The following is a 25,715-nucleotide window of genomic DNA, read 5'->3' on the forward strand; positions in this document are numbered from 1 at the left end:
TGTTGGTGAGCTGTGCACACTATGCATAGCTCTGAGTACTTTCTGAAAATTCAATTTTTGTTTCATCAGTCCATAAAACTTTTTCCCAAGTTATTGCACAAAAGATATACAAGACATACATCATAAATAAAGTAAATAGGCAAACGGTTCCATAAAAGAAAAACACAACACAGAGAAATGCAGAAAAACAGCAGAATAGCCAACATGTTTCGAAGCTGTATGCGTCTTCAGAGGTAATTTAGCTAGATACTGCAAAACAAGCTTATAGTCTGTGATTATGTTATGTGGCACCTCCAATAGGGGGTTTATGGCTGTGGACTAACCATGTTCTAAAACTCTTTCCCATGTTCTAAAACGTTTTCCCATTTTCTAAAACTTTTTCTTTTGGCAAACTTCAGGTGCGCAGGAACGTTGTTTTCTGGAGACAATCTGCTTGGCTTCCCTTTGTGGTGTTCTGCCTTTTCAAAGACTTGTGTATGGTAGACTCCTAAACAGGGATGTTTGCCAGTCCCAGTGATGTCTTCAAGCCTTTAGCTGTTACTCTTAGGTTCTTCATTACCTGATTGAGAATTCTGCGTTGTGCCTTGGAAGTCTTCGTGGCTGGGCGCCCACTTCTAGAAAGAGTAGCCACAGTATTAAACTGTCTCAATCTATAGACCATTTGTCTAACTGTTTACGGATTGATGCCTAAACACTTTGAAATTGCATTGTTTCCTTTTCCAGCCTTCCAGATGCAGATCAACTATTTTTGATTTGTATGTCTTCAGAGAGCTCCTTTTTGTGAGATGTGGTTCACATGAGCTGGTGCTTCTTATGAACAGCAGTCCTAAAATGTCTTTCATCAACCAAAGCAGCTCTAAATCACACCTCCAAACTCCATTAATTAGACTCCAGATGTACTAACTACTGACTCCAATTAGCTTTCTCTGAAGTAAGAAGTATATGGGGTTCCTTTTGTTCCCCAGTACTGAGTGTTTGTTTAATCGGTGTATTCAATAAAGACATGAGAAATTATAATTGTGTGTTATCAACCTAAGCACATTGTGCTTGTCTATTGTTGTGACTTAAATGAGGAACAGATCACAATTAATGGCAAATTACTGCAGAAAACCAGTTAATTTCAGTGTGTTCACACACTTTTTCGGGGGGGGGGGGGGGGTATACACCCACTCTCAGCTATAGGCACGTTTTTTTAATTTTTTGTTTTCTGTCTAGTAAGGAGTAAGGACCTAGTTCCTTGCTCAGATCTCTGGTCCTGGCAATTTTTTTTCGGCATCCCCTTTGCGGCATCGCAGTCGGCAGCCTCCCCGAATTATGTTTTCGGCATGAGCTCAGTATATAGCGACACTACTGGGTCAGATAGTGAGGATGATTCCGCTGCTCTTAAATAGGCGTTGGTGAATGCACAGTTTGTGTCAGTGTGTGAAACTTTAAAAATGGAGTTGCAGCTGATGCTGTGTCGTAGGCACCAGCTCCTTTTGGCACCCACAGGCCCTCCAAAGCGGCAAGGGTGAAAGCATTGTCACTGAACAGTGGAGTTGTTCAAAATGCAATGGTTGCTAGGAATTTTTTACTTGCGGTATCCTTATGAGGATTTACCGCGTAAATGCAAATGGACCCACCTGTAGTGGACTCACCGGTTTACAGGTCAAATTGATTTACTTTCATCCCAGTTGAGTCCACGACCTTTACAGGTCCAGCTAATAAGAGAACAGATGCTCTGGCCCGCTATACGTGCACTGTGGCTGGTTCGGTGATTAGGCCAGTAAGTACTATTGCCCTGGTGTCGCGAACACTGAACGGGTGGAGGGAGAATAGCTTCCCCTCATCTTTGCGGAGCTGGCGGACCGTTTGGTCCAGGGCCTACAGCTTGTCTCTGATGCCTCTTTAGATGTGTCTCCTTTGATTTCTAGGCTGTCTGTATCAGCAATGGTCCTTGGCGTATCGTCTGGCTGAAATGCTGGTCTGCGGACTAGATTTCTAAGAAGGCCATATCTGATCTCCCTCTTGTAGGGGGTCGCCTGTTTGGAACTTCCTTAGAGGGAAGGGTACTCTTCTTCCGCAGGCTACCAAGGGCAAGGAACCCCACCATAGACGTGGGCCATTCTCCTCGGCTCATAAGAGACCTCTTCGTCTCTCAGGATCTCAAGACAAGGGATAAAAAGTCTGGGCCGCCTCCAGAGGTTCCAAGAGGGCCTGGTCTGGCAAGCCACGAGCAGGCTCTTCCAGACCTGCGGACAAGGCTGCCTTTGCATGAAGGGGCGCCTTCACCCATATCTGGGGTAGGGTAACGTCTTATGCAGTTTTCCGGATCCATGGACCTCCCTGGTACAGGACAATTGGGTCCACGATGTTATTCGGTCAGGCTACGAGCTCGAGTTCGGTCTTGTCGTCCGAAAAGGTTTTTTTCCTTCCAACCTGCACTTTTACCCAGATCACTTATGGGGTCTCTTATGGGCAGTGCAATACTTGGTATTTCAAGGGGTGATTGTTCCGCTTCTGCCTTCGGAACATTTTCAAGGATTTTTTACTCAAACCTCTTTACAGTCCTCAGGAAGGAAGGCAAGGTATGTCAAATTCTGGACCTCAAGGTGCTAAGCTGCTTTGTGCGAGTACAGAAGTTCCATATGGAGTCCATTATTCTTGATAGTGGCGTCCCTACATCAGGGGGGTTTTCTTCTCGCTTCTTTCGACATAAAGGACGCCAGCCTGCACATTCTAATATTTGCTGCTCCCCAGCGCTTCCTCCGTCATGGACGAGGAGCATTATCAGTTTGTGGCGCTGACCTTTGGTCTCACCCCCGCACCTAAGGTCTTCACAGGAGTGTAGGCCTCGATGTTGGCAGTACCGCAGGGGATCGCGGTTCTGGGGTACCTGAATAATCTTCTGCGAGCGGAGTCTTCGACTGCTCTGATGGACTACTGGAGATTGCTCTGCAAACTGAGGGAGCTTGTGGGATTGTGAAAATTCATGAGTCTGCTTTTTGTTTTCTCCACAAAAAATGTAATATCTGGGCCTGACTCTTAACTCTGCTTTCAGCTTTTGTTCAGCAGACGGTCTTCCCTCTGGGCTTGCATGCATGTGCTGGGCATGATGGTGTCCACAGTCGAGGCGGTCTGTATGGTTCCACACAAGATCTCTGCTAAAGAGATTCTGGTGAAATGGTTCAAGGATCCGCAGTCTCTAGAGGTGGCTTCACTGTCTGGCACTTCGACAGGAAAAATCCTTCTCCTCCCGTACTGGAGGGTTGTCCCCACAGATGCCAGCCTGTGAAGGGGTCCTCAGTACTGAGGTGCTCAGGGGGTCTGGACTCTGGAAGAGCCCAGACTGCCAATTATGGTGTACTGGAACTTCGAGCGACCAGACTTTGGCTCATTGGACAATTGTCTTCCGGGTTGTCCGGTACGAATTTATTCGGACAATGCCACAAACGTGGTCTGTCGATCACCCAGGGGGCACAAGAAGTGCCCTGGCGGCTTAGTAAGTAGTCGGTATTCTAAGGTGGGCTGACTGATTCCAGCCCCCCTCTAACTTCTGCCATGACTCCTGTGCAGGATTCTGGCAGAATGGATTCCGGTCTTTCTAGTGGCTCCAGACTGGCTTCGCCAGTCTTGGTATGCCGATCTGGTATGGCTGGTCACCGAAGCTCCTTGGGACTTCCTCTCAGGGAGGATCTGCTGTTTCATGGACCAATTTTCCATCCTGCTTTACAGTTGCTGGCTTTACGGCTTGGCTGTTGAACACTAGGTGCTGAAGGGTGGAGGTTTGTTTGAATTAGTGATTTCTACGCTGTTGAAAGCTAGGAAGATCTACCATCGTACGTAGAAGACGTACATTGCATGGTGTGAGTCTCTTGGGGCTAGTTCTCGCTCCTTCTCAGTGGATCAGATCTTAACCTTCCTTCAGCGGGGGGGGGGGTTGAACAAAAATTGGCCTTGAGTACCATCAAGGGCCAGGTATCGGCATTTGGCAGCCTTTTTCGAATGACCTTTGGCCACACACTCTCTGGTGCGTACCTTTTCTTCAGGGTGTCTGACATTTTGCTTCCTTTAGTGTGGGCTCCCTTGCCATTCTGGAATCTTAATGTGGTGCTTTCAGCTCATCTGAAGCTTCTTTGATTTTCCTGCTTACACTGCCCCAGAAGGTGGCCGCCTTTTGGCTATCGCCTCTGCATGCAGGGTGTAGAAACTGAAGGCCTTATCTTGTCATTTACTTTATGGTGCTTCACAAGGATTTGGTAGTTCTTTTGCCTCTGTCCATCATTCCTTCCTTAGGTGATCTGACTGTCATTTGAATGAAGACATTGTGTTGCCTTCCCTGTGTCCCAGGCCTAAACATCTGAAGGAAATTGCCTTGCATATCTTGGATGTGGTCCGGGCAACTAGGGTGTACCTGCCAGCTACAGAGTCTTTTAGGAAGTCCAACTCTATTTGCGCTCAGATGGACCTCACTAAGGGTTGTTTGCTTCTTCTGCGACCATTTCCAAATGGATCAGACGGATGGTGCTTCAGGCCTATTGCATCGGGTCAGGTTCCTCCTTTCCCTGTGTAGGCGCACTCTACTAGGACGCTTAGTCCTGGGCTTTCCGTCTTCCAGCGTCAGTGACGCAGGTTTTGCAAGGCGGCCACCTGGTAGTCTGTGCACACTTTTTACAGAGTTTTTTGTAAAGTGGTTGTGTTGGCATCTGCGGCTGCTTCTTTTGGCCGCAAGGTTTTGCTGGCTGCTGTTTTAGATCCTTGGTCCTCTTTGTGGGTGTATTGTTTTTCAGGTGAGCTCCAGTTGTTTATGGTTGAGCTCTGTGTTACCTGGATGGCTATGGTTGGCCTTGGGAATGTTTTTTATGATGTTTTCTCACCCCCCTCATGTTTAACACTGCTTTGGGATGCCCCAGTGGTTAAGAAGAATTTGGAGCTGTGTCCGTCAATGAGCGAAAGAGAAAAAGGGATTTTTGACTTACTATAAAATCCATTTCTTTGATCATTGACGGACACAGCACCCACCCCTCTGTGGAGTTGGCTTTCTTCGGACACTGCTTTTAAGAAAACTGAATGCTTAGTGGAGAATGGGTATATACCCCCCTGGGTCTGCCCATAACTAATGATCAGTTTGATTTTTTGGGTATCTGAATATAGTGCGATTGAGTTATGCAGATACTACACTAACAACAAATGCTTTATGTATATCGGTGAATGCAGGAAAACAAATCTTTGAATATCAAAATCACTATGTTGTCAGTGGACTCTGTAATATAATCACTGTATGCAAAATAACCATTTTACACTTAGAATCACAGGGTAGTTGCAATAATTATCACAATTTATCTGAATTAAAGAGTAAGTTAGGATCACAGTTCATAGTACATAATAGGTTACCAAAGAAGGATATAGTATAGTCAGTGGAGCACTGTAAGAAGTAAAAAGTCACTTACTATTTTTAATGATTCTATTTTTAATTCAACCAATTTAAATGGCTTGAACTTAGTGTTGATATTATTGCTCTAGGCAAGTCTAATTTAAAGCATGCTTGCAGAATAACCTGTTCTGTAAGCATATGCAAGAGGCGTAGACACTTGGGTGGGTTTATTGAAAGAGAGCTTAAAGTGGTGGTAAACCTCAGACATGAAATCTGAACAAAGCCCATCCTCCTATACTGTCTCTATCCAAAGCACTGAGTGCCACTTCTGTCTGCTGCCTCATTTCTCTGCCTGAGTCACTTCCAATGGTTTGTCTCAACGCCAAGAATAAGTTAATGTTCAGCTTGACTCTTAGGACACCGAGGGCCTCCCGTTTGTGAATGAGGAAGAGTCGTTAAGGGTATAATAAACTCTGTAAACATATTGCAGTTGGATAAGTTTGTCCCTGGCTTATATGACCGTGTCAAAGATTGACAAATCTACCAATTGTCCGATGTAAGTTCTGGGAGATCAGTCAACCATTTTGCTTGTAATTTGGATAGTGAGGCAGTAGGCCTATCACTTAATAGATCTTATGTTATGTTCTGAGGAGAGCAATGTACGTTCCAATTTTGAATTCTAAAGATGCTTCCCTGAGTTTAAAATATCTATAGTGCCACCTTTTGGGGATGCCCAGCTAATTATGTAGTTGTGCGAAGGATTTAAACACCCCCTGCTCATATAGGTGGTGGACATATTTTAGACCCCTCCGCGCCCACAATAAGCTATTTTGCAAATGGAAAGTGAGGTAAATGAGGGTTAGGCCAAAGAGACTAATTGGGGGAGTAAATATGGTCTGTTTTTCTTCTAAGATTCAAGCAATGGTTATAGATTCCAATAGAGGCCCTCAATGTCCGCTTTTGGTGGTATATAATCACCACTGGGGGTTTTCGTTTGTTTTCTTCACTGGTGGGGAAGGCACTGATAATCAGGGCACTGATTTATCAGTGTAAATGTTCCTGTCAAACTACTGCTAACTGGCAAGTCTGTTTACAATGTGGTCAGCTGTGATTGGACACAGCTGATCACATGGTAAATGGCCACTGTGTTTGGCCCTTTTTACCTCGATCTGTGATCAACTTTGTCCAAAGGAAACCTCTATCAGAGCGCATCCGATACACACCCCTGGGGGTTCTGGCAGGACATCAATAGATGCCCTCTCAAAACTAGCCGACCACGCGTTCGGCAATCGGTGCCTGGAACTACGTCTGGTGCATTGGTCATGCTTGGGAATGGGCGCAAATTTGGTGACCTATCGCCTAGGATTTGTCGAGCTCTGGGTATACCAATAGGAAAGGTCATTGTATTCCAAACTAGCCTTTTATTCATGTCCTTTTTTTGTTTTTGTTTTTGTTTTGCATTTATTGAGGTGGCTGTTGAAACATGCATACAGTTTCTTGCTCCATATATATGATTCAGATAGCCATGTGAGAATTCTCTCTGTTCCTTTCCAAAGATAAATAAATCATTGGAAAAAAAAAGGCAGTTTTTATAAATACTGCTGATTAGACCTGTATTTTCCATTAAAGGAGTAAAGTGAGTTTTGGGTGAAAGTATTTTACTACTTTCGTAAATTAAAGCGCTGAAAGGGTGTCCTGCAGAAAATGGTTATCAAGCCAGTTCACCTCCTTTTTAAATGTAATTTAAATATTTTTATAAGATTAAAACATTCTTTGCCTGATGTATTGCTGCTAAACTTTGTGTGCAGTTAGAGGTTATTCTTACACTCTAAACTTTTTCAAGTTTAAATGTTTAAATTATGGAAAACATTTTCTCAATTACGTGTGCTTTCTGTTTTTAGACAAGAGAGGAAAGAAAAATGGAAGCGATTCTTCAAGCTTTTGCAAGACTAGAAAAGCGGGAAAAAAGGAGAGAACAAGCCTTAGAGAGAATCAGTACATCTAAAACTGACATCAAATCTGACACCAAGGACCTCCAGATTGTCAGTGAATGTGAGCTTCCTCAGGTAATTTGAGTTATAGTTTATACAGTGAGATCTAATCTACTATATTTTTTAAGAAATCATACTTTGTAGACGGTGTAAAAAAATTTGGATAAATGTCAGAATTTCAAGGTGCAGAATAAATAAGCCAGAAATAAACGCTAGCTGTTGATCTCATTCTAAATTGCGAACAGGCAGATCTAGCATTCACAGCACGGGCAGTCATTTGTTGCAGCAGCATAGTCTGTAATAGATAATCTTTTAATATTGGAAAATGGGATGAGAGAAAGCCACGCTAGTCCCAAAATAAACAAATGGACAGAAACACTGACCAGCTCTGAGCATATGAGTGCTCAGCAAATTACAGATAAATGAAAATGAAATAACGGCAGCCAGCATAAAAGGAAAACCATATCCAAAAAATGCAAAATAAATAAATAGTGCAGCGCCTAATAATGATGATGAAAACTAATAAATAGATGCACATAGATAATATGAAAGAATATGTAACAACAATCCAATACAAAATCATAGATAATCATGGCTAGTGTGCATATAAATAATGAAACATGACAGTCCTGATGATAGACCGTCTCTGTATCTGGTGAAAGGAGAAGTGATGATAGGAAGCCGCTCCCACAGTAGAGCAATAATCCACCACCGTGATGCAAACAACCGGGGTACTCTTACCAGACGAGGTGGACCTTCAAATTAATGAAAGGTCAATCGGGCATAGAATTGAGTATCTGGTGTCAGCTTAGCAGATAACCGGTCATCAACCTCCTTAAACTCTTAAGCCGGAATGGATGTATACTTATCAGATGTAAACATCCCCAACTCCTCCACAAGTACCGATGGGTACAAAACACTCCTGATCATCCTTCTCAGGACTGTCATGTTTCATTATTTATATGCACACTAGCCATGATCATCTATGATTTTGTATTGGATTGTTGCATATGCTTTCATATTATCTATGTGCATCTATTTATTATTTTTCATCATCATTAGGCGCTGCACTATTTATTTATTTAATATTGGTAACTTGTCAAACTTGTTGGCTCAGAATGTAAGAAGATAATTCCCAAGTTACCTTTATAAGCAATCATTGTTTTAGAGAGCATAAATATAAGAAGCAATCTGGTTGATTTTGCTTAAGACAACTTGGCAGCATGTTTAAGACTAATATACTACTGTATGTCAACTTTGGCCCATATGTGTATTTATTACTTGTATGGTGCCTACGTAGTATTTTTATGTAATGTAAAAGATTACAAAGAGATTAAGCCAGGGCTTGACAAATTTGCCTGAAATCTAGGAGCCAGTTTTTTTTTTTTTTTAAACTAACAACCAAGCTTTATTTAATAAAACTGATACTAAATTTACACATAAATACGACTAGAACCCCACTCTCCTCTATAGCGCAATTGGATGGAAACAGACTGTCTGTCTCTTTCCTTCCGATGCTATCTGATCCGATCCACGGGATGGATAGAAAATACAACCACCATCCATCTGTTTTTGGAGGACAGGATCAGATGGCGGCAGATTACCGCTCCATAGAGGAGAATGAAGGGTCCGATCAGGTCTGTCTGAAAAACTGACAGGCAGACCCGATCAGACAGCCCGTGTGAAAGGGGCCTTCGGCTGTGGCACGGCGATGAGGAAAAAAAAAAAAAAAAGATATATATAATAATTTTTTTTTTTTTTTTTTTTAATAAGAATTGAAAGGTTTATTTTTTTTAATAATTAAAAAAAAAAAGAGAGAAAATTATTATTTTTTAAAATTTTAAAAATAAATTAATAATCATAACCACACTCCCTGTCCACTTACCTTTTAAGCAAAGGTAACTGGACAGAGATGAAGCCTGCAAAAACTTCCCATCTCCTTCCAAAGAGCAGATGAGAAGGAAGGCATTGAGAACATGCATTACTCCCGGCCACCACAAGAGGGCGCCAGTTCCCCTAGCCTCTCATCTCACAGAAGAAGGCCGAAAAGCCGGGGCCTCAATTTATGGACGGCGTGGAAGTCTGTGCATTCGGCAAAGAAGGTGGGGGCGCAAAAGGGACAGGACACCTCCTGCAGGGCACCCCAGGCGCCAGGTCGCTAATTTTAGTCGCAAATGCGACCTGGCGCCCGGGGTTTGTGGAGGCCTGGATTAAGCACAATTTTTTTTTAAAATGGCCTTTACATATTTTTACTAAGTTTTTTTTAAAGCACATCTTGGTGTACAATTTTTGGCCTTCACCAAGATGAATTACCTCATCATGGTCTGGCTGATCTTTAATGGTTGAGGGTCAGAAACACCATCCGAAGGCTGGTGAGAGCACCGGGACATCACAACACTGCAGTGGAGAAGAGTATAGATCTACTTTAACAGCACTATGGCTTTTGGAGGTAAATCTATATTTTATTGTATTTTCAATAGGTAATCCCAAAACCAGGAAGAATATCTTAGACGAACAGCGTTAACAAAAGTAATTAAGTGCAAATAAACATGCAGTAAAATCAAAATGTACACTATAGAGAGGTGGTCATCTTCGATTGCACTATGTGCATCGCGTCTCAGTCATATAATTCACATTTGCATGAATACTATTGTAAGGGGAAATGGAAAAGAGTAAGAAGGGGGAAGGAAAGGGCACTAGCATACGGGGGGGGGGGGGGGGAGGGATGAAGGGGCACTAGCATACAGGGGGGGGGGGATAAAGTATGAAGGGAAGGTAGTAGAGAGATGGGCTTCTCAAAAGTGGCGTAAGGCATGGCTGAGTTCAGAAATAAACCTAATAGCAGTCTTTCAGAGCAACTCTTTAAGTGCAGAGGATGTAGAGAAATCGAGCCATACATACCACAAATTCATTTTTTTCAAACTAACCATTATCTGTCGCAAGTATTTCCTCCATCCTCATTACATCATTGACCATGGAAACCCATATGGATAGGAGGGGGGTGTTTGTTTTCCAAAACTGAGGAATCAACTGGCGTGCCCGCAGATAGGAGCAAACTGAGCAGGCTGCGTTTCTGAGATGCTATCGGTCCAGGGAGCATAGAAAGGAGTGCTATCTCTGGGGTAAATTGTAACAATTTCCGATACATCTTTGTATACACAGAAAAAACGTTGAACCAAAAAGGTTTAATCTTGTTGCATTCCCACCAAATATGTAGGTAATTTCCTTCCATTTGGCGCATCTCCAACATGTGGCTGGGGTGTCTGGGAACATCTTATGCAGAGACAGGGGGTCCCTGTACCATCTGGAGATGACCTTATAATTTTTCTCCTGTGCGTAACCGATTGTGGATTTGTGAATAAAGTAAAAGGCGGATTGCCATTCTGTACTCATGAGCTCTCTCCCCAAGTCCTTGGCCCACACTTGAGTGTAAGTTGGTAGTCTGCCATGAATGGAGGTTTAGAGCGTTTTTTACATCGAGGAGAGCAAATATCTGGGTGTCTCAGAGAGGGAGCACTGTCACTCATATTCAGTTAAGGGTCAGTGTAGTTTATTGGTGGCGAATAATCTGACACAAAAGGAAGAGATATGCAGCTTGGTAAGCCAGTCACAATTATCCAAGAGGTAAGTTGGTTGTCCTGAATTATAATGAACGAAGGAGTGTGCTAGAGCCCAGGAGGATAGTGTGAAGGGACCCACGGTAGTAGCTCCCATACCCTGAGGATCGAAGAATGAGAGTGAAGATGGGTCGGATGAGAGGAGGCTTTGAAGACCTCTGTTATACCATAGTTGCATGACCTCCAGCTTTGGGGGAGATAAAGGTTGGAGCTTGTGGAAGTTTTTTATGGCTCCAAAGAAGGGCTCTGAGATCTACCACAGTATGGTCCTGTTCAGTCATGGAAGAGGCCTTAGTAAAAGGATGGGGAAACCATTCTAGTATATGTGCCAGTAAAGCAGCTCTGTGATAAAGTTCAAAGTCAGGGAGGCCCACGCCACCCAGAGACTTAGTTAGTGTAAGGAGCTTGTGGCGGATACATGACAGGCCCTTGTTCCAAATAAAACGTATGGACATGGAGCGTAGTGTTTATAAAGAATTGTTTGGACATGGAGCGTAGTGTTATAAAGAATTTTTTGGATGCTAATATAGGTACAGTTTGGAACAGATAGAGCAATTTAGGAAGGATGTCCATTTTTTAGTGTGTTGATGCATCCAAACCAGGGTATGGGGAGTGCGCACCAGGCTTCTAGGTCCTTACGTATGCGGAGGAGCATGGGAGAGTAATTCAGCGTAAATAGGTGGGAGGGATCGGCAGGAATAAGTATACCTAAATAGGAGAGGCTTGTGTGTGACAATTGGAAGGGAAAATTAAGACCAAGTTGGGTGAGTCATTTGGGAGCGATATGTTTAGGGCTTCAGTTTTGGCAATGTTTAGCTTAAAATTGCTGAAACATGGGGTTGTTGCATGTAGACAAGAAGTTTGTCGGCATAGAGAGATATCTTAGTGTGAGGAGGGAGTTTGAATACCAGTAATTGTCATTTTGCCGTATAGCATGGGCTAGGTGCTCAATCACTATAACAAAAAGTAAGGGGATAGAGGACATCTCTGTCGTGTGCCGTTCGAGATAAAAAAAAGGGATCAGAAGAAGATCCCGTAACTAGGACCGACGCAGATGGGCAGGAATGCAGGGACATAATCTTGATCATAAAGGAGGGGGCCTAATCCTATTTGAGTCAGGGATAGGTGTAAGAATTGCCAGTTGACCCTATTAAACTATTAATTCTGCATCAAAGGATAGAAGGCAAGCTTTTAGTTTGTGATGTCGAATAAACAAGATTAATTTGATGGTTTTTGTGGTGTTGTCCCTAGCCCCACGTCCAGGGACAAAGCCTACTTGGTTATTATGAATCAGTTGTGGCAAAAGGGGAGATAGGTGGGTTAGCAAGGGATTTTGAAAATAATTTTATATCTAGGTTAAGAAGGAATATTGGCCTATAGCTACTACATTGTGAGGGGTCTTTGCCTGGCTTGGGAAGGACAGATATATTGGCAGACAACATATCTTTGGAAGTTAAGTGATTGTCCTCTATAGCATTAAAGGCCCTGGTCAGAGACAACGATGGGGTAAGAAGTTTGTAGAATCTCGAGGTAAAGCCATCCGGACTGGGGCATTTACCTTACTTGAGATTTTTTTATAGCGCCTAAGAACTCCGTATCGGATAATGGTTTATCTAATTCTGTTGATTCTCGTGGATCTACAGTGGGGAGTGCGGTTTCAGATATGTAGGATTGCATGGCAGAGGGTAGTTGGGAGGTTGTGCTATGAGACTCGCGTTTGGTAAGTTGTAAAGTTGGGAATAATATTGTCTAATGGCGTTTGAGATTCCTTGGGTATTGTGTATCTTTTGTTGGGCCTTGTGTACGAATTGTATATGACATCGTGCGGGGTGCGGATGAAGGACTCTGGCTAAGTGTTAACCATATTTGTTGGCAGGTGATTATTAATAAAGGCGGGCCTTATCTCGCGCAATGAGGGAGTAGGAGTCCAATAACTGAAGATCTCAACATGCAATTGAAAGATCAACAAAGACCGAGGGATTTCGATTCTGCTTGTGTACGTTTTCTAAAGATGCGATGGCTTTGAACAGATGATCTAAACGCCAGGAAAATTTTCTGCGGGGTTTAGGAAGGTGGTCTAGTTCTAGGTGTATAAGGGCATGATCTGACCACAGGATGTTACCTATGGATGTGTGAAAGGGAAGATCTAAAAGGGATTGGGATATAAAGAAATAGTCTATGTGTCTATAGGAGTTATGGGCAGTGGAATAGCAACTGTAGTCTCTCTCCAAGGGATGTTGTAAGCGCCAGACATCAACTAGTTGTGCGCTGTGAAGGAGTAATCTGAATCGTGTCAGTGTGGAGTGAGTTACGGACGACTTACCTAGACCATATATGTTTGCAACTGTAAAAAGAGAAGTTTTGAGATTTAATTTTAAGAAGGCCAAATGGATCAATAAGATAGTCCTAAGACCTCAGGATCAAAGGATTTATGGAAGGTGATGGAGACCCCCTGGACTTAGCCTTGGGGCTGGTACTGTGGTACCAGGTATGGTAGAAGCGATTGCGGATGCCTGGGATTTTCCCTGAACGGAAATGCGTCTCCTGTAAAAATAGGATTTTAGTGTGTAACTTTAGGAAGTGATACAACACCTGGCTGCGCTTCCCTTGGAAAATTAAGCCCTCTGTAGTTATTGGATGAGAAAGAAATATGGTTACTTACAGCCATGGAAGTAGTAAGTGTGGTCAGCATGCCGCCATGGCGGTCCTCACGCCCAGGGTGTTAGTGGGTTCAGGGAAGACCAGAATTGAGAAGCCCGGAAGAATAAGGGGGGAAAAAAAGATGAGGAAAGAAGTAAAAGGGTAAATAAAAGAAAATGTGAAGGCTGCGTCCCCCTTAGCCTTCGCCATACAAGATAAGGTATGAGCCACGGGAAGAGGGAGACCGCCCTGAAGTAAAGTAAAACAGGCCACTAAGTGGCACTATAGTATCAGGGGACAAGAGTAATGAAGCAATCTCTCCCTCCGCTATCTATGCGGCGCGGAGGGAACAACCCAGGGTATGTGCACCAAACAAAACAGGCAGGATTGAAAAAGGGTAACATAACTATAGGGGACATTAGAGACTGAAGAAAAGTAACGTCAACATAAGAGACAATCCACAGCAGGACCCAGGGAGGGTCAGGTGTAGAGCAGTGTTAATTTTGGCAGCAAATTTCAATTTAGTTTTAATCTTAGTCGTAGGACTAAAATGGTATTTTAGTTTTTAGTCCCATTTTAGTCTTCTGCAAGTGTTTTAGTTTTAGTCGTATTTAGTCGACTAAAACTCCAGTACATTTTAGTCGACTAAAACGTCCTACATTTTATTCGACTAAAACGTCCTACATTTTAGTCGACTATAACTAATTTTAGTCATCTATAATCGATTGCGTGTAGTTCAATTGTAATTTGTAATGCATTATTTAAGCATTTCTCTACAATTTCCAAACACATTATATGCTACTGCGGGTCCTGGAGTGCAAAATCTAATATGTTATTATTTATGGTATTAAGCTTTGAGCATGCACCAGTGTTAATTTTGGCAGCAAATTTCGATTTAGTTATAGTCTTTTGACTAAAATGCCGTTTTAGTCGTATTTTAGTCTTAAGACTAAAATGCCATTTTAGTTTGTTGTATTTTAGGCATCTGAATTGTTTTAGTTTTAGTAGTATTTTAGTTGACTAAAATTGTGTTAATTTAGTCGACGAAAACGTTTTAGTCGACAAAATTAACACTGGTGTAGAGCCGTGGCTCTGTCTCCAGGTAGGACAAAGTTCCATAGCAGAGGAAGCCTCTGAGTGTGGCACATGATCATAGAGAGCCAATTATCATGAGGTCTTTGGGATGAAGGGCTGGAGCGTCGCTTCTTCCCTTGCTTCTGCCATTGTGGCAGGTAGGGGAGGCCTGGGGTTGCTGGAGAGAATGGCCAATCTGGGAGAGACCCTTGGGGTAGTTCCAGAGTGCTGATGAAAGTTGGTTGATCTCCCGTGGCGCACCCGTAGCTGGAAAGGGAACCGCCATTGGTTTTTGATATTGCGATCTATGAGCATCTGTATGAGCTGTTTCAGGGCCTTTCTCATTGTCAGGGTTTGGCGGGATAAATCCGGGAGTAGCATGACCGGGTGTCATTAAAGAGGATGGTATCCTGAGTGCTGGCTGCCTTTTTATAATTGCCTCCTTGATCTTGTAAAAGTGCACTCTGCATAGGGTATCCCTCACCAAAGAAGACTCGGTGTCTTGGGCCTGAGGTTCTATGCATTCTGTCCCAACTCAATGGGAGTGTCCCTAGGCTTTTGCAATAGTTGGTTAAATATGGCCGTTACCATTGCAGCTAGAGCTTTGTGTTCCTCTGTTTCGGGCATACTTCTGAGACGTATATTACGCCTGTTCCTATTCTCAGCCTCGTCTTGTTGGTACATAAGTTGTATCAAGGTGGTATTTGAGTTCAGAGTTTCCTCATGTGATTGCAGGGCTTTATGTAAGATATCTGTAGTAGTCTCCAGGTCCTCCATACGGACCCAAATATCTTTAGGGTCCTTAATCTCCTCCCTGTAGGTCTTTTCCATACGGTGCACATACGTTTCAAAGTTAGATTTAGTGGGTAAAGATCTGATGTATGTGTCCAGGGAGCGGATCTGTGACTCCATATCCCATCCATCCCCCCTATCAGAGTGACAATTGTAAGAGGCTAACCGAATGCCCAGAGAGATGACCGGAGGCCTCAAGAGTGAGCGTCCATTAATGCTCACCTGCAGTTCAGCAGCCAAGTCGAAGCATGCTGGGGAGGCGGGCACCGGCGCCATCTTACAGGCCTGCTGTCTGATATGTGCAGCCGAAGATCTTTTGAAAAAAATGCCCCTGGTCGCCGCTCGACTGTCTCCCGGTCTGCTTCTTGGGGTCCTTGTGCTTAGGGTTACCCTTCTGTGGAGGAGTGAGGAGGTATTCAGAAGCTAAGTGTCCCACTGTAGGCGAAGGACCGGGAGCTATGTTGAGTGTTGACACGTCTTACTGCTCCATGAGCCAAGCCATGCCCCCCGCACTTTGGCTTTTGAGGGTAATGTTCTACACGATTACTATGACTTCCTACATACAAGAGTATTGAAATTCCTACATACAAGAGTATTGAAATTATGTCAGATTAATGTTTTACTTTCATGAAACTTTGGCTACATCAGGCCTTTTTAAAGTTAAGGATAACGATTGCTGTATTTAATTCATTTGTTGCTTATTACCTTGCTGTACATAGTGAGGTTGAAAAAAGACATCAGTCCATCCAGTTCGTGTGTGTGTGTGTGTGTTAACCGTACATTGTATACCCCCTTATGTTGTGGTCTTTAAGGTGCCCATATAATAGTTTTTTCTGAAGCTATCGATGCTCCCTGCTGATACTACTGCTTGTGGAGGACCGGTGCCCAGAACTGGATAGAATACTCCAGATGTGGCCGGACCAGTCTCTTGTAGAGTGGGAGAATAATCTCTTTATTTCTGGAGTGAATCCCCTTTTTTTTATACATGCCAGTATTTTGTTGGCTTTGCTTGCAGCGGCTTGGCATTGCATGCCACTGCCAAGCCTGTTGTCCACTAGGACCCACAGGTCCTTTTCCATCTTAGATTCACCCAGAGGATCCCCCCCTAGTGAGTAGCTTGCTTTCATGTTTCTGACGCCCAAGTGCATTTCTTTACATTTCTCAACATTAAACCTCATCTGCCATGTAGTTGCCCACCCCATTATTTTGTTCAGGTCTGCTTGTATGGTTTCCACATCCTGAATCGAAGATATTGGCATGCTTAGTTTAGTATCATCCGCAAATGCAGAGATTCTGCTAGATATCCCCCTCCTCTAGGTCGTTTATGAATAAATTAAACAGGATTGGTCCCAGGACAGAACCTTGGGGGATCCCACTTTGCACAAGGCCCAATCTGAGTACTCCCCATTTATCACCCTCTGGACGCTCCCCTGGAGCCAGTTCTCTATCCAGGTACTCACCCTATGGTCCATACCTATGTACCTTAGTTTGTACAGTAAGCGTTTGTGGGGAACTGTGTCAAATGCCTTTGCAAAGTCCAGATACACCAAACCCACAGGCTTTCCTTTGTCTATATGGCAACTCACCTCATCGTAGAAGGTTAATAAATTGGTCTGGCAAGAACGATTTTTCATGAGTCCATGCTGATTACTACTAATACCCTTCTCATTACTAAAGTCTTGTATGTAGTCTCTTAACATCCCCTCCAAAGTCTTGCAGACTACTGATGTTAGGCTGACCGGCCTTTAGTTACCCGTGATATATATATATATATATATATATATATATATATATATATATATATATATATATATATAATCGGCTCTTTTTTACATATTGGTACCATGTTGGCTTTTTTCCAATCAGCTGGCACCATACCAGTCTGTAGGCTATCCTTAAAGAGCAAGAATAATGGCCTGGCTATCACCTGGCTGAGCTCTTTAAGAACCCTCGGGTGCAAGCCATCCAGCCCGGTGATTTATTTATGTTAAGTTTCTCTAGTTTAGTTCTAAGTCAGTCTTCTTTTAACCATGGGGGTACTTCCTGAGGTGAATTATTTAATTTAGCATTACAAGCTGGGTTAGTGGAGCCCCCCCAATTCTTTTGTGAAGACAGAAGAGAAGAAATTATTTACACTTTCGCCTTCTCTCTGTCCTCTGTGGCCTGATTCCCTTTGTTGTCTTTTATGGGGCCAATGTGTTCTGGCCTCGCTTTCTTACTATTTATATACTGTAATAGTTGACAAGCACTGTGAGGTGAATAGAAGTCATCAATGTTAAACATAGTTGCACTTAACTCCTGCATTTTTCAGGATGTATAGGAATGTTTTTTGAAGAAAGAGAAAACGTACCCATGCAGACGCATGCTCTTTTAAATAGTAAAAATGTCTTGCCCTGGTATGTATGTGTGTATATGTGTATGTGTGTGTATGTATGTATATGTATGTATATGTGTGTATATATATATATGTGTGTGTGTGTGTGTGTATATATATATATATATATATATATATATATATATATATATAATATACAATTTGGTAAAGTATATAATGCAGTACAAAACAATGTAACAGCATAGAAAAGCGGTACATTCGCACACATACAGTGTTGCAGCACTACATGTATACCAAAAGCAGTGTGTGTGTGTGTGCATGCGCGTATGTATGTGTTTACAGTCAGGTCCATAAATATTGGGACATCAACACAGTTTTAATCTTTTTGGCTCTATACACCACTACAATGGATTTGAAATGAAACAAACAAGATGTGCTTTAGCTGAAGACTTTCAGCTTTAATGTGAGGGTATTTACATCCAAATCAGGTGAACGGTGTAGGAATTACAACAGTTTGTATATGTGCCTCCCACTTTTTAAGGGACCAAAAGTAATGGGACAGATTAACAATCATAAATCAAACTTTCACTTTTTAATACTTGGTTGCAAATCCTTTGCAGTCAATTACAGCCTGAAGTCTGGAACGCATAGACCTCACCAAATGCTGGGTTTCATCCCTGGTGATTCTCTGCCAGGCCTCTACTGCAACTGTCTTCAGTTCCTGCTTGTTCTTCGGGCATTTTCCCTTCAGTTTGTCTTCAGCAAGTGAAATGCATGCTCAATCGGATTCAGGTCAGGTTATTGACTTGGCCATTGCATAACATTCCACTTCTTTCCCTTAAACTCTTTAGTTGCTTTCGCAGTATGCTTTGGGTCATTGTCCATCTGTGCTGTGAAGCGTTGTCCAATGAGTTCTGAAGCATTTGGCTGAATATGAGCAGATATTGCCCGAAACACTTCAGAATTCATCCTGCTGCTTTTGTCAGCAGTCACATCAATAAATACAAGAGAACACGGTTGGGCAAAAATGTATTTAGTCAGCCACCAATTGTGCAAGTTCTCCCACTTAAAAGATGAGAGGCCTGTAATTTTCATCATAGGTATACTTCAACTAGGAGAGACAAAATGAGAAAAAACAGTCCAGAAAATCACATTGTCTTTAAAGAATTTATTTGCAAATGATGATGGAAAATAAGTATTTGGTCAATAAAAGTAAATCTCAATACTTTTCACACACTGTTGCTGGTTTTTGGCTCATGCATGCGGATCTCCTCTAGAGCAGTGATGTTTTGGGGCGATCGCTGGGCCACATGGACTTTCAACTCCCAACTGTTTTCTATGGGGTTGAGATCTGGAGACTGGCTAGGCCACTCCATGACCTTGAAATGCTTCTTACAAAGCCACTCCTTCGTTACCCGGACGGTGTGTTTGGGATTGGCATCATAATGAAAGACCCAGCAACGTTTCATCTTCAATGCCTTTGCTGATAGGAGCTTTTCTTTCAAAATCTCACGATACCTGGCCCCATTCATTCTTCCTTTGCATGGATCAGTCGTTCTGGTCCCTTTGCAGAAAAACAGCCCCAAAGCATTGTTTCCACCCCCATGCTTCACAGTAGGTATGGTGGTGTTTGTCTGCAACTCGGCATTCTTTCTTCTCCAAACACGACGAGTTGAGTTTTTACCAAAAAGTTCTACTTTGGCTTCATCTGACCATATGATATTCTCCCAATCCTCTTCTGGATCATCCAAATGCTCTCTAGCAAACTTCAGATGGGCCCAGACATGTATTGGCTTAAGCAGGGGGACACGTCTGGCACTGCAGGATTTGAGTCCATGGCGGCGTAGTGTGTTACTGATGGTAGCCTTTGTTACTTTGGTCCCAGCTCTCTGCAAGTCATTCACTAGGTCCCCCGTGTGGTTCTGGGATTTTTGCTCACCGTTCTTGTTATCATTTTGACCCCACGGTGTGAGATCTTGTGTGGAGCCCCAGATTGAGGGAGATTATCAGTGGTCTTGTATGTCTTCCATTTTCTAATAATTGCTCCCACAGTTAATTTCTTCACACCAAGCTGCTTGCCTATTGCAGATTGTCTTCCTAGCCTAGTGCAGGTCTACAATTTGGTTTCTGGTGTCCTTTTATACTGATAACAAGTTCAAACAGATGCCATTAATACAGGTAACGAGTGGAGGACAGAGGAGCCTCTTAAAGAAGTTACAGGTCTGTGAACCAGAAATCTTGCTTGTTTGTAGGTGACCAAATACTTATTTTACTGAGGAATTTACCAATTAATTCATTAGAAATCCTACAATGTGATTTTCTGGATTCTTTCCACTCATTCTCTCTCTCTCTCAAAGTTGAAGTGTACCTATGATAAAAATTACAGGCCTCTTTCTCATCTTTTTAAGTGGGAGAACTTGCACAATTGGTGGCTGACTAAATACTCTTTTGCCCAACTGTGTGTGTGTGTGTGTGTGTATGTGTGTGTGTATGTATATGTGTATATAATGCTTAGTTGGTACTAAGAGGCACAAAGTGTGCCAAGAAAATTTCCCCACACCATTACACCACCAGCCTGACTGTTGCTACAAGGTAGGATGGATCCATGCTTTCATGTTTACCCCAAATTCTGACCCTACCATCTGAATGTCACAGCTGAAATCGAGACTCGTCACACCAGGCGGCAATGTTGTTCCAATCTTCTATTGTCCAATTTTGCTTTCCCGTTTTTAGATGACAGGAGTTGCCTTCTGCCGTTGTAGCCCATCTGCTTCAAGGTTCGACGTCTTGTGCATTCAGAGATATTCTGCATGCCTTGGTTCTAACGAGTGGGTATTTGAGTTACTATTGCCTTTCTGTCTTCTCTTACCAGTCTGCCGTTCTCCTTTTGACATCAACAAGGCATTTTCATCCACACAACTGCTGCTGACTGGATATTTTCTCTTTTGGACCATTCTTTGTAAACCCTAGAGATGGTCGTGCAGAAAATCTCAGTAGATCAGAAGTTTTTGAAATACTCAGACCAGCCCGTCTGGCACCAACAACCATGCCACGTTCAGAGTCTCCTAAATCCCCTTTCTTCCCCCTTTCTGATGCTCGGTTTGAACTTCAGAAAGTCGTCTCACCACGTTTAGATTCCTAAATGCATTGAGTTGCTGCTATGCGATTAGCTGCTTTAGCAATTTGTGTTACCAAACAATTGAACGGGTGTACCTAATAATAATGTGGCTGGTGAATGTGTGTATGTCTAGAATATAAAGCACACGCACATACGCACGCGCAATTGATATACAAAGTATGGCGTGAATGAAGAAGGAAATAAAGGCCCATCTTATAAGGTGTTCTATTCTTCCTTGCCATTACTTGTTACTAATGCAGCTGTTTATAAGCTTCTTTGTTCCTTTACAATATTAAAGTTTAGTGTTGCAATGCTGTACAGAACATTATAAAATATGAAAGCATGTGTTTTTCTTGAAAATTCTAGGAACCAGTGAAAGAAGAACCTGTCAGCAAGCCTACTCCTGCTAAAATAAACAGGACAAAACAAAGGAAAAGTTTTACCAGAAGCAGAACTCACATTGGGCAGCAGCGCCGGCGGCACAGAACTATAAGCTCCTGCTCAGATGTCCAGCCTTCCTCCCCAGATGTTGAGGTCACACCACAGCAAGTGGAAACTGAGACTAATACACTTGTGGAAGAGCCTGTTAGTGAGAATTCTTCTACCACAACAGTGGCTGCAACTGCAGATAATGATGAAGTTACAGATCTTGATTCAGTTGCACAAAACAAATGCACATCTAAATACCCCAAAACAAAAAAGGTATGTTTTTCTGGTAAGCCAAGCATCCTAAATTGTAGCTAGCTTAAATTTTTGTTTTTTTTGTTAAAGCATATATCTGTTATCCTAACTTCTGGGATGGTGGCAAGGGACACTGCCCTAGAAATGTGTGGTCATTGTTTAAAGCTGCATTAAACCCAAAACCAAAGTTGTAATATATTGCAGTTTACCAATCATTAGATGTGATGGCTGCATTAATTTTCTTTTTTTTTTTTTTTTGGGGGCTTTTTTCCCTCTGTTTTTATCTATTGATCTGGCCAGTAACACTCCTCCTGTGCCCCACTCTGGATGAAGGAGAATGGGTGCACCTTTGGACAGCAGCATTGCCAGTCCAGGGGATGGGGAGTGTTAGATGCACTAGCAGATTTTGACACACTAAAACTGAAGCTTAACTTCAGTTAAGCAGTTATTTCCTTTTTGGATAAAGGTTTTTTAAAAAATAAAAATAAAAAAAGTGAAAAAAGCAAGCTTTTATGGACGTGCCCCCTACCCCACTCATAACTAGAAGCAGAACTTGCATTGGGTAACAGCTCCTGGGGCGCAGGACTGCATAAAGGTAAAAAAAAGAAGAAAAAAAAAAAAACCTTCAGCCTTTAGAGCTTCTTCAAATTATGTACAGCAATTACATCTTGCTCTTTTGTGTAGATGCCCTAGAACAGGCGATGAGACAAATTTCCAGAATGTACCTGGTGTCAGGGCCCACCGTCCTGCCTAGATCTGTCGTTGAGGCCTGGTCTCCCTCCTGGGTCCCTGTAAGCCCCATGGTGCCGCCATTTTGTTGTAGCCTGTGTGTTTCTATACATGGTGGCCATGTTTGTGCAGTCCGGCGGCCATTTTGGTGTGGTTTTCCATTGGAAATAGCGACAGCCATGACAGTGGAGTCCTGTGGGCGCCCATTTTGGCAGTGGGAGCCTCTCCTCATCCCCTGGTGCTGACTCCTCGATCATTATACTGATTGGCGCACGTGTAGTGCAGATTTTTTTTTTTTAAGTTTACTCTTTCAAGGCAGACTTCTTTTTGGGGAGGCAAATGACAAATTCATAAAATGTCGCAGACTTTCCGTCATTGTCCCTAGAAGACGGATGTGCCAGCAAAGAAGGCAGGGAAAAGGGCTGCTCTGCCATCAATAAAGTTAATAGGGAATATACCATCAATATTCACTAGTGGATCCACGGAGTTGGCTTCAAGACGTGCACTCCCGTGCTCTGAAGGAAATTCGCAATGAAAGATGCTTTCCTCTGATGTGCATATTGACACCAGGCTGCGCAAAGCTATGTGGGCCAAAGGGATCAGAAATGTTCCATACCATATTTGTTTGCATATGTCCAAATCATAATTTTTATGCTTATTGTCCAACTCCCAGCTGTATAAACTTGAATGCTTCTTAGATTTACGCATGTCAGGTAATGTGTATTTGTGTAACGGAGTGTGTGGCCTGAGGAGATCAACACCCTATATCAAGGTATGCATAATTTTTTAGGCAGCTGCTTCAGGCAAAATGGGCCAAAAACAGATTTAACTGACTCTGAAAAGTCCAATTGTTAAACGCTTGAAATTGCTAAGATATTGGGGTGTGACAACAGAACCATCAAACTTTCTATTGCAAATAGTCAACAGGGTCGCAAGGAACATGTTGAGAAAAAGATGCAAATTAACTGCCAAAGATTTGAGAAGAATCAAACATGAAGCTACCAGGAACCCGTTATCCTCCAATGCTGTCATATTCTAGAACTGCAACCTACCTGGAATGCCCAGATGTACAAGGTGTTCAGTGCTCAGAGACATGGCCCAGGGTAAAGAAAGCTGAAACATTACCACCACTGAACAAGACACATACGTTAAAATGTCCAGACTGGGTCAAGAAATATCTGAAGACAGATTTTTCAAAGGTTTTATGGACCAATGAAATGAGTGACTCTTACGGACCAGATGAATGGGCCTGTGGCTGAATCACTAAGGGGCACAGGGCTCCACTGCAACTCAGACGCCAGCAAGGTGGAGGTGGGTTACTGGTATGTGCTGGTATTATTAAAGATTCAATAGTTTTGACCTTTTCAAATAAACTCCCAAACTTTACTGACAGTTTTTAGAAGACACTTTCTTCCAGCAGTGGAGCAGGAAAGTCTGCATCTTTCAAGAATACCATGATATTTTATGCAGGAAGCGCTCCATTGCATGCATCAAAGTGCTCCACTGCATGGCTAGGCAGTAAAGGTCTTAAATACAGTAAAGGTCTTGAATATGAAAGCATGACGACATGGCCCCCTTCCTCACCTGACCTAAATCCTATTGAGAACCTTTTGGGCCCTGGAGATTTACAGTGAAGAAAAACAGTACACCTCTCTGAACAGTGTCTGGGAGGCTGTGGTTGCTGCTGCTGCACTAAAAGTTGATCGTCAACAGATCAAGAAATTTACACTCTTTTATCGAAAAGAAGGGTGACTATAATGGTTTCTAAAATTTCAGAATGTTTATTTGTAAATTTTGAGTTGTTTCGAAATATCAATTTAACAGAGGAAAAAAGAGTGAGATGGGAAAATGTTTCATTTTACTTTTCATTTAGTTGCATAATTCTGCACGCTAATAGTTGCCCAATAATTGTGCACGCATAGATATTCTCTTAAATCCAAAACCTCACTTTTTACTTTCTTAAATATTCATGTTTGAGCTTTAACATTTTGGATTGACCGAGAGCCCTGTAGTTAATGAAACGTAATAAAAAAAAAAATATGGTCTGATGCACCCCATGACGCACATAGAAAGTTGCAAAGGTTAGCCCTTGGGACTTTAAAATGAGGTGCGGCACGCCCAGTGATGAAATATAAAGTGTAAATTTATAGGTACGACAAATGAACAGACAAGTACCGTATTGTCAAACAGATTTGGGATGTTATACACAGTATATTATATATTCATAGTCAAGTACAGTATTCCATAGAACAATCCATGGTAGATAAAAAAAATTGCATCCTGGTAGTCCAACACGTTTCGTGAACAACCATTCACTTCCTCAGGGGTTGATGCAATACATAATTTCTATGAAATAAAAGGTTTATGGCATGTAATAAAGATAGTAGATAATGTTGTACTAACGTAAAACACTAAGGAGCCTATACTTAAAAATCTGTTAAAGAACTTGCATGCTCTTGTTCCATTGGCTGCCACTGGAAATGTCTATCCTGGGAGCTGCGGGCCTCTGATCCACAACTGCCCGGCAGGACAAACCGAGCCATACGCAAGCACAAACCAACATGGTGATGGCTATAGGAGACCTATCTATGTATCAGACTAGTTTCTAAAGTGTATATAAATAGTATCAGCAATCAATAAAATAAATAAAAGAAATATAATACTTTGTAATAAGTAGGGGTATCAAGTAGTAACAATAGGAATGAGCCTGAGTTAAAAAAAAAAAAAAAAAAAAATATATATATATATATATATATATATATATATAATATATATATATATATATGTGTGTATATATATGTATATCTGATGCTCAGAGAAAATGCTAAGTGGGCAATAAAGCAAAAGTGTGAAAAGGGATCAATGATGTGCAATTTTAAAATTAAAGGAAAAGGCAAAACAAAAGAAAAACGACCCCCAGGGCCCAGAGGCTTTAGAGAAAGAGGTAGTTAATAAAATTAATCCTCAAAAAGAAAACTTGCCTAATTTTGCACACAGTATATACATTACTACATACAAAGGTCTACAGACAGTCAACGTTGATGAAAACTAGACTTGGTCTTCATTGTTGAAATAAAAGATGTAGAGGGAGGGAGGTTTTAATTCTACTGAAGCAGATTCCAAAAACCCCTTCCTTAGGAGTCTCTACAGCTTTCAAACACAGAACACCTAACCTCTCTATGTAGGCTTCAAGTTCATCCCTTCTTTTTGGTGTAAGATTTGGCCTACAAAGTCTACCCCAAAACCCTCTTTCCTATGCATTACATAAAAGGATTCCCCCTTGATGAAGTAATTTTTTTTTATGTAACTGGTAGGGCAGCGCGCCTTATGTCACACGGCACAGCGAGCAGGGACTGTTAAGGAAAATAGGCTGATCCATCAGAGT

The 25,715-nt window shown here is 42.2% G+C and overlaps 1 protein-coding gene across 5 annotated transcripts in view; it reads left to right on the forward strand.

Moving 5' to 3' along the window:
- The window catches only part of KMT2E (lysine methyltransferase 2E (inactive)), a 176,729-nt gene that overhangs the window by 91,370 nt on the left and 59,644 nt on the right, over positions 1–25,715 (forward strand). For all 5 annotated transcript variants that reach the window (XM_082254414.1, XM_082254415.1, XM_082254412.1 and 2 more), the window contains 2 exons: positions 7,255–7,419; positions 21,287–21,622. In XM_082254414.1, coding sequence (XP_082110540.1) covers positions 7,255–7,419; positions 21,287–21,622 — 501 coding nt within the window. The remainder of the gene's footprint in view (positions 1–7,254; positions 7,420–21,286; positions 21,623–25,715) is intronic.

The sequence above is a fragment of the Pelophylax lessonae genome (assembly GCF_965119305.1).
Source record: "Pelophylax lessonae genome assembly, chromosome: 4".
In the NCBI taxonomy this organism is placed as follows: domain Eukaryota; kingdom Metazoa; phylum Chordata; class Amphibia; order Anura; family Ranidae; genus Pelophylax; species Pelophylax lessonae.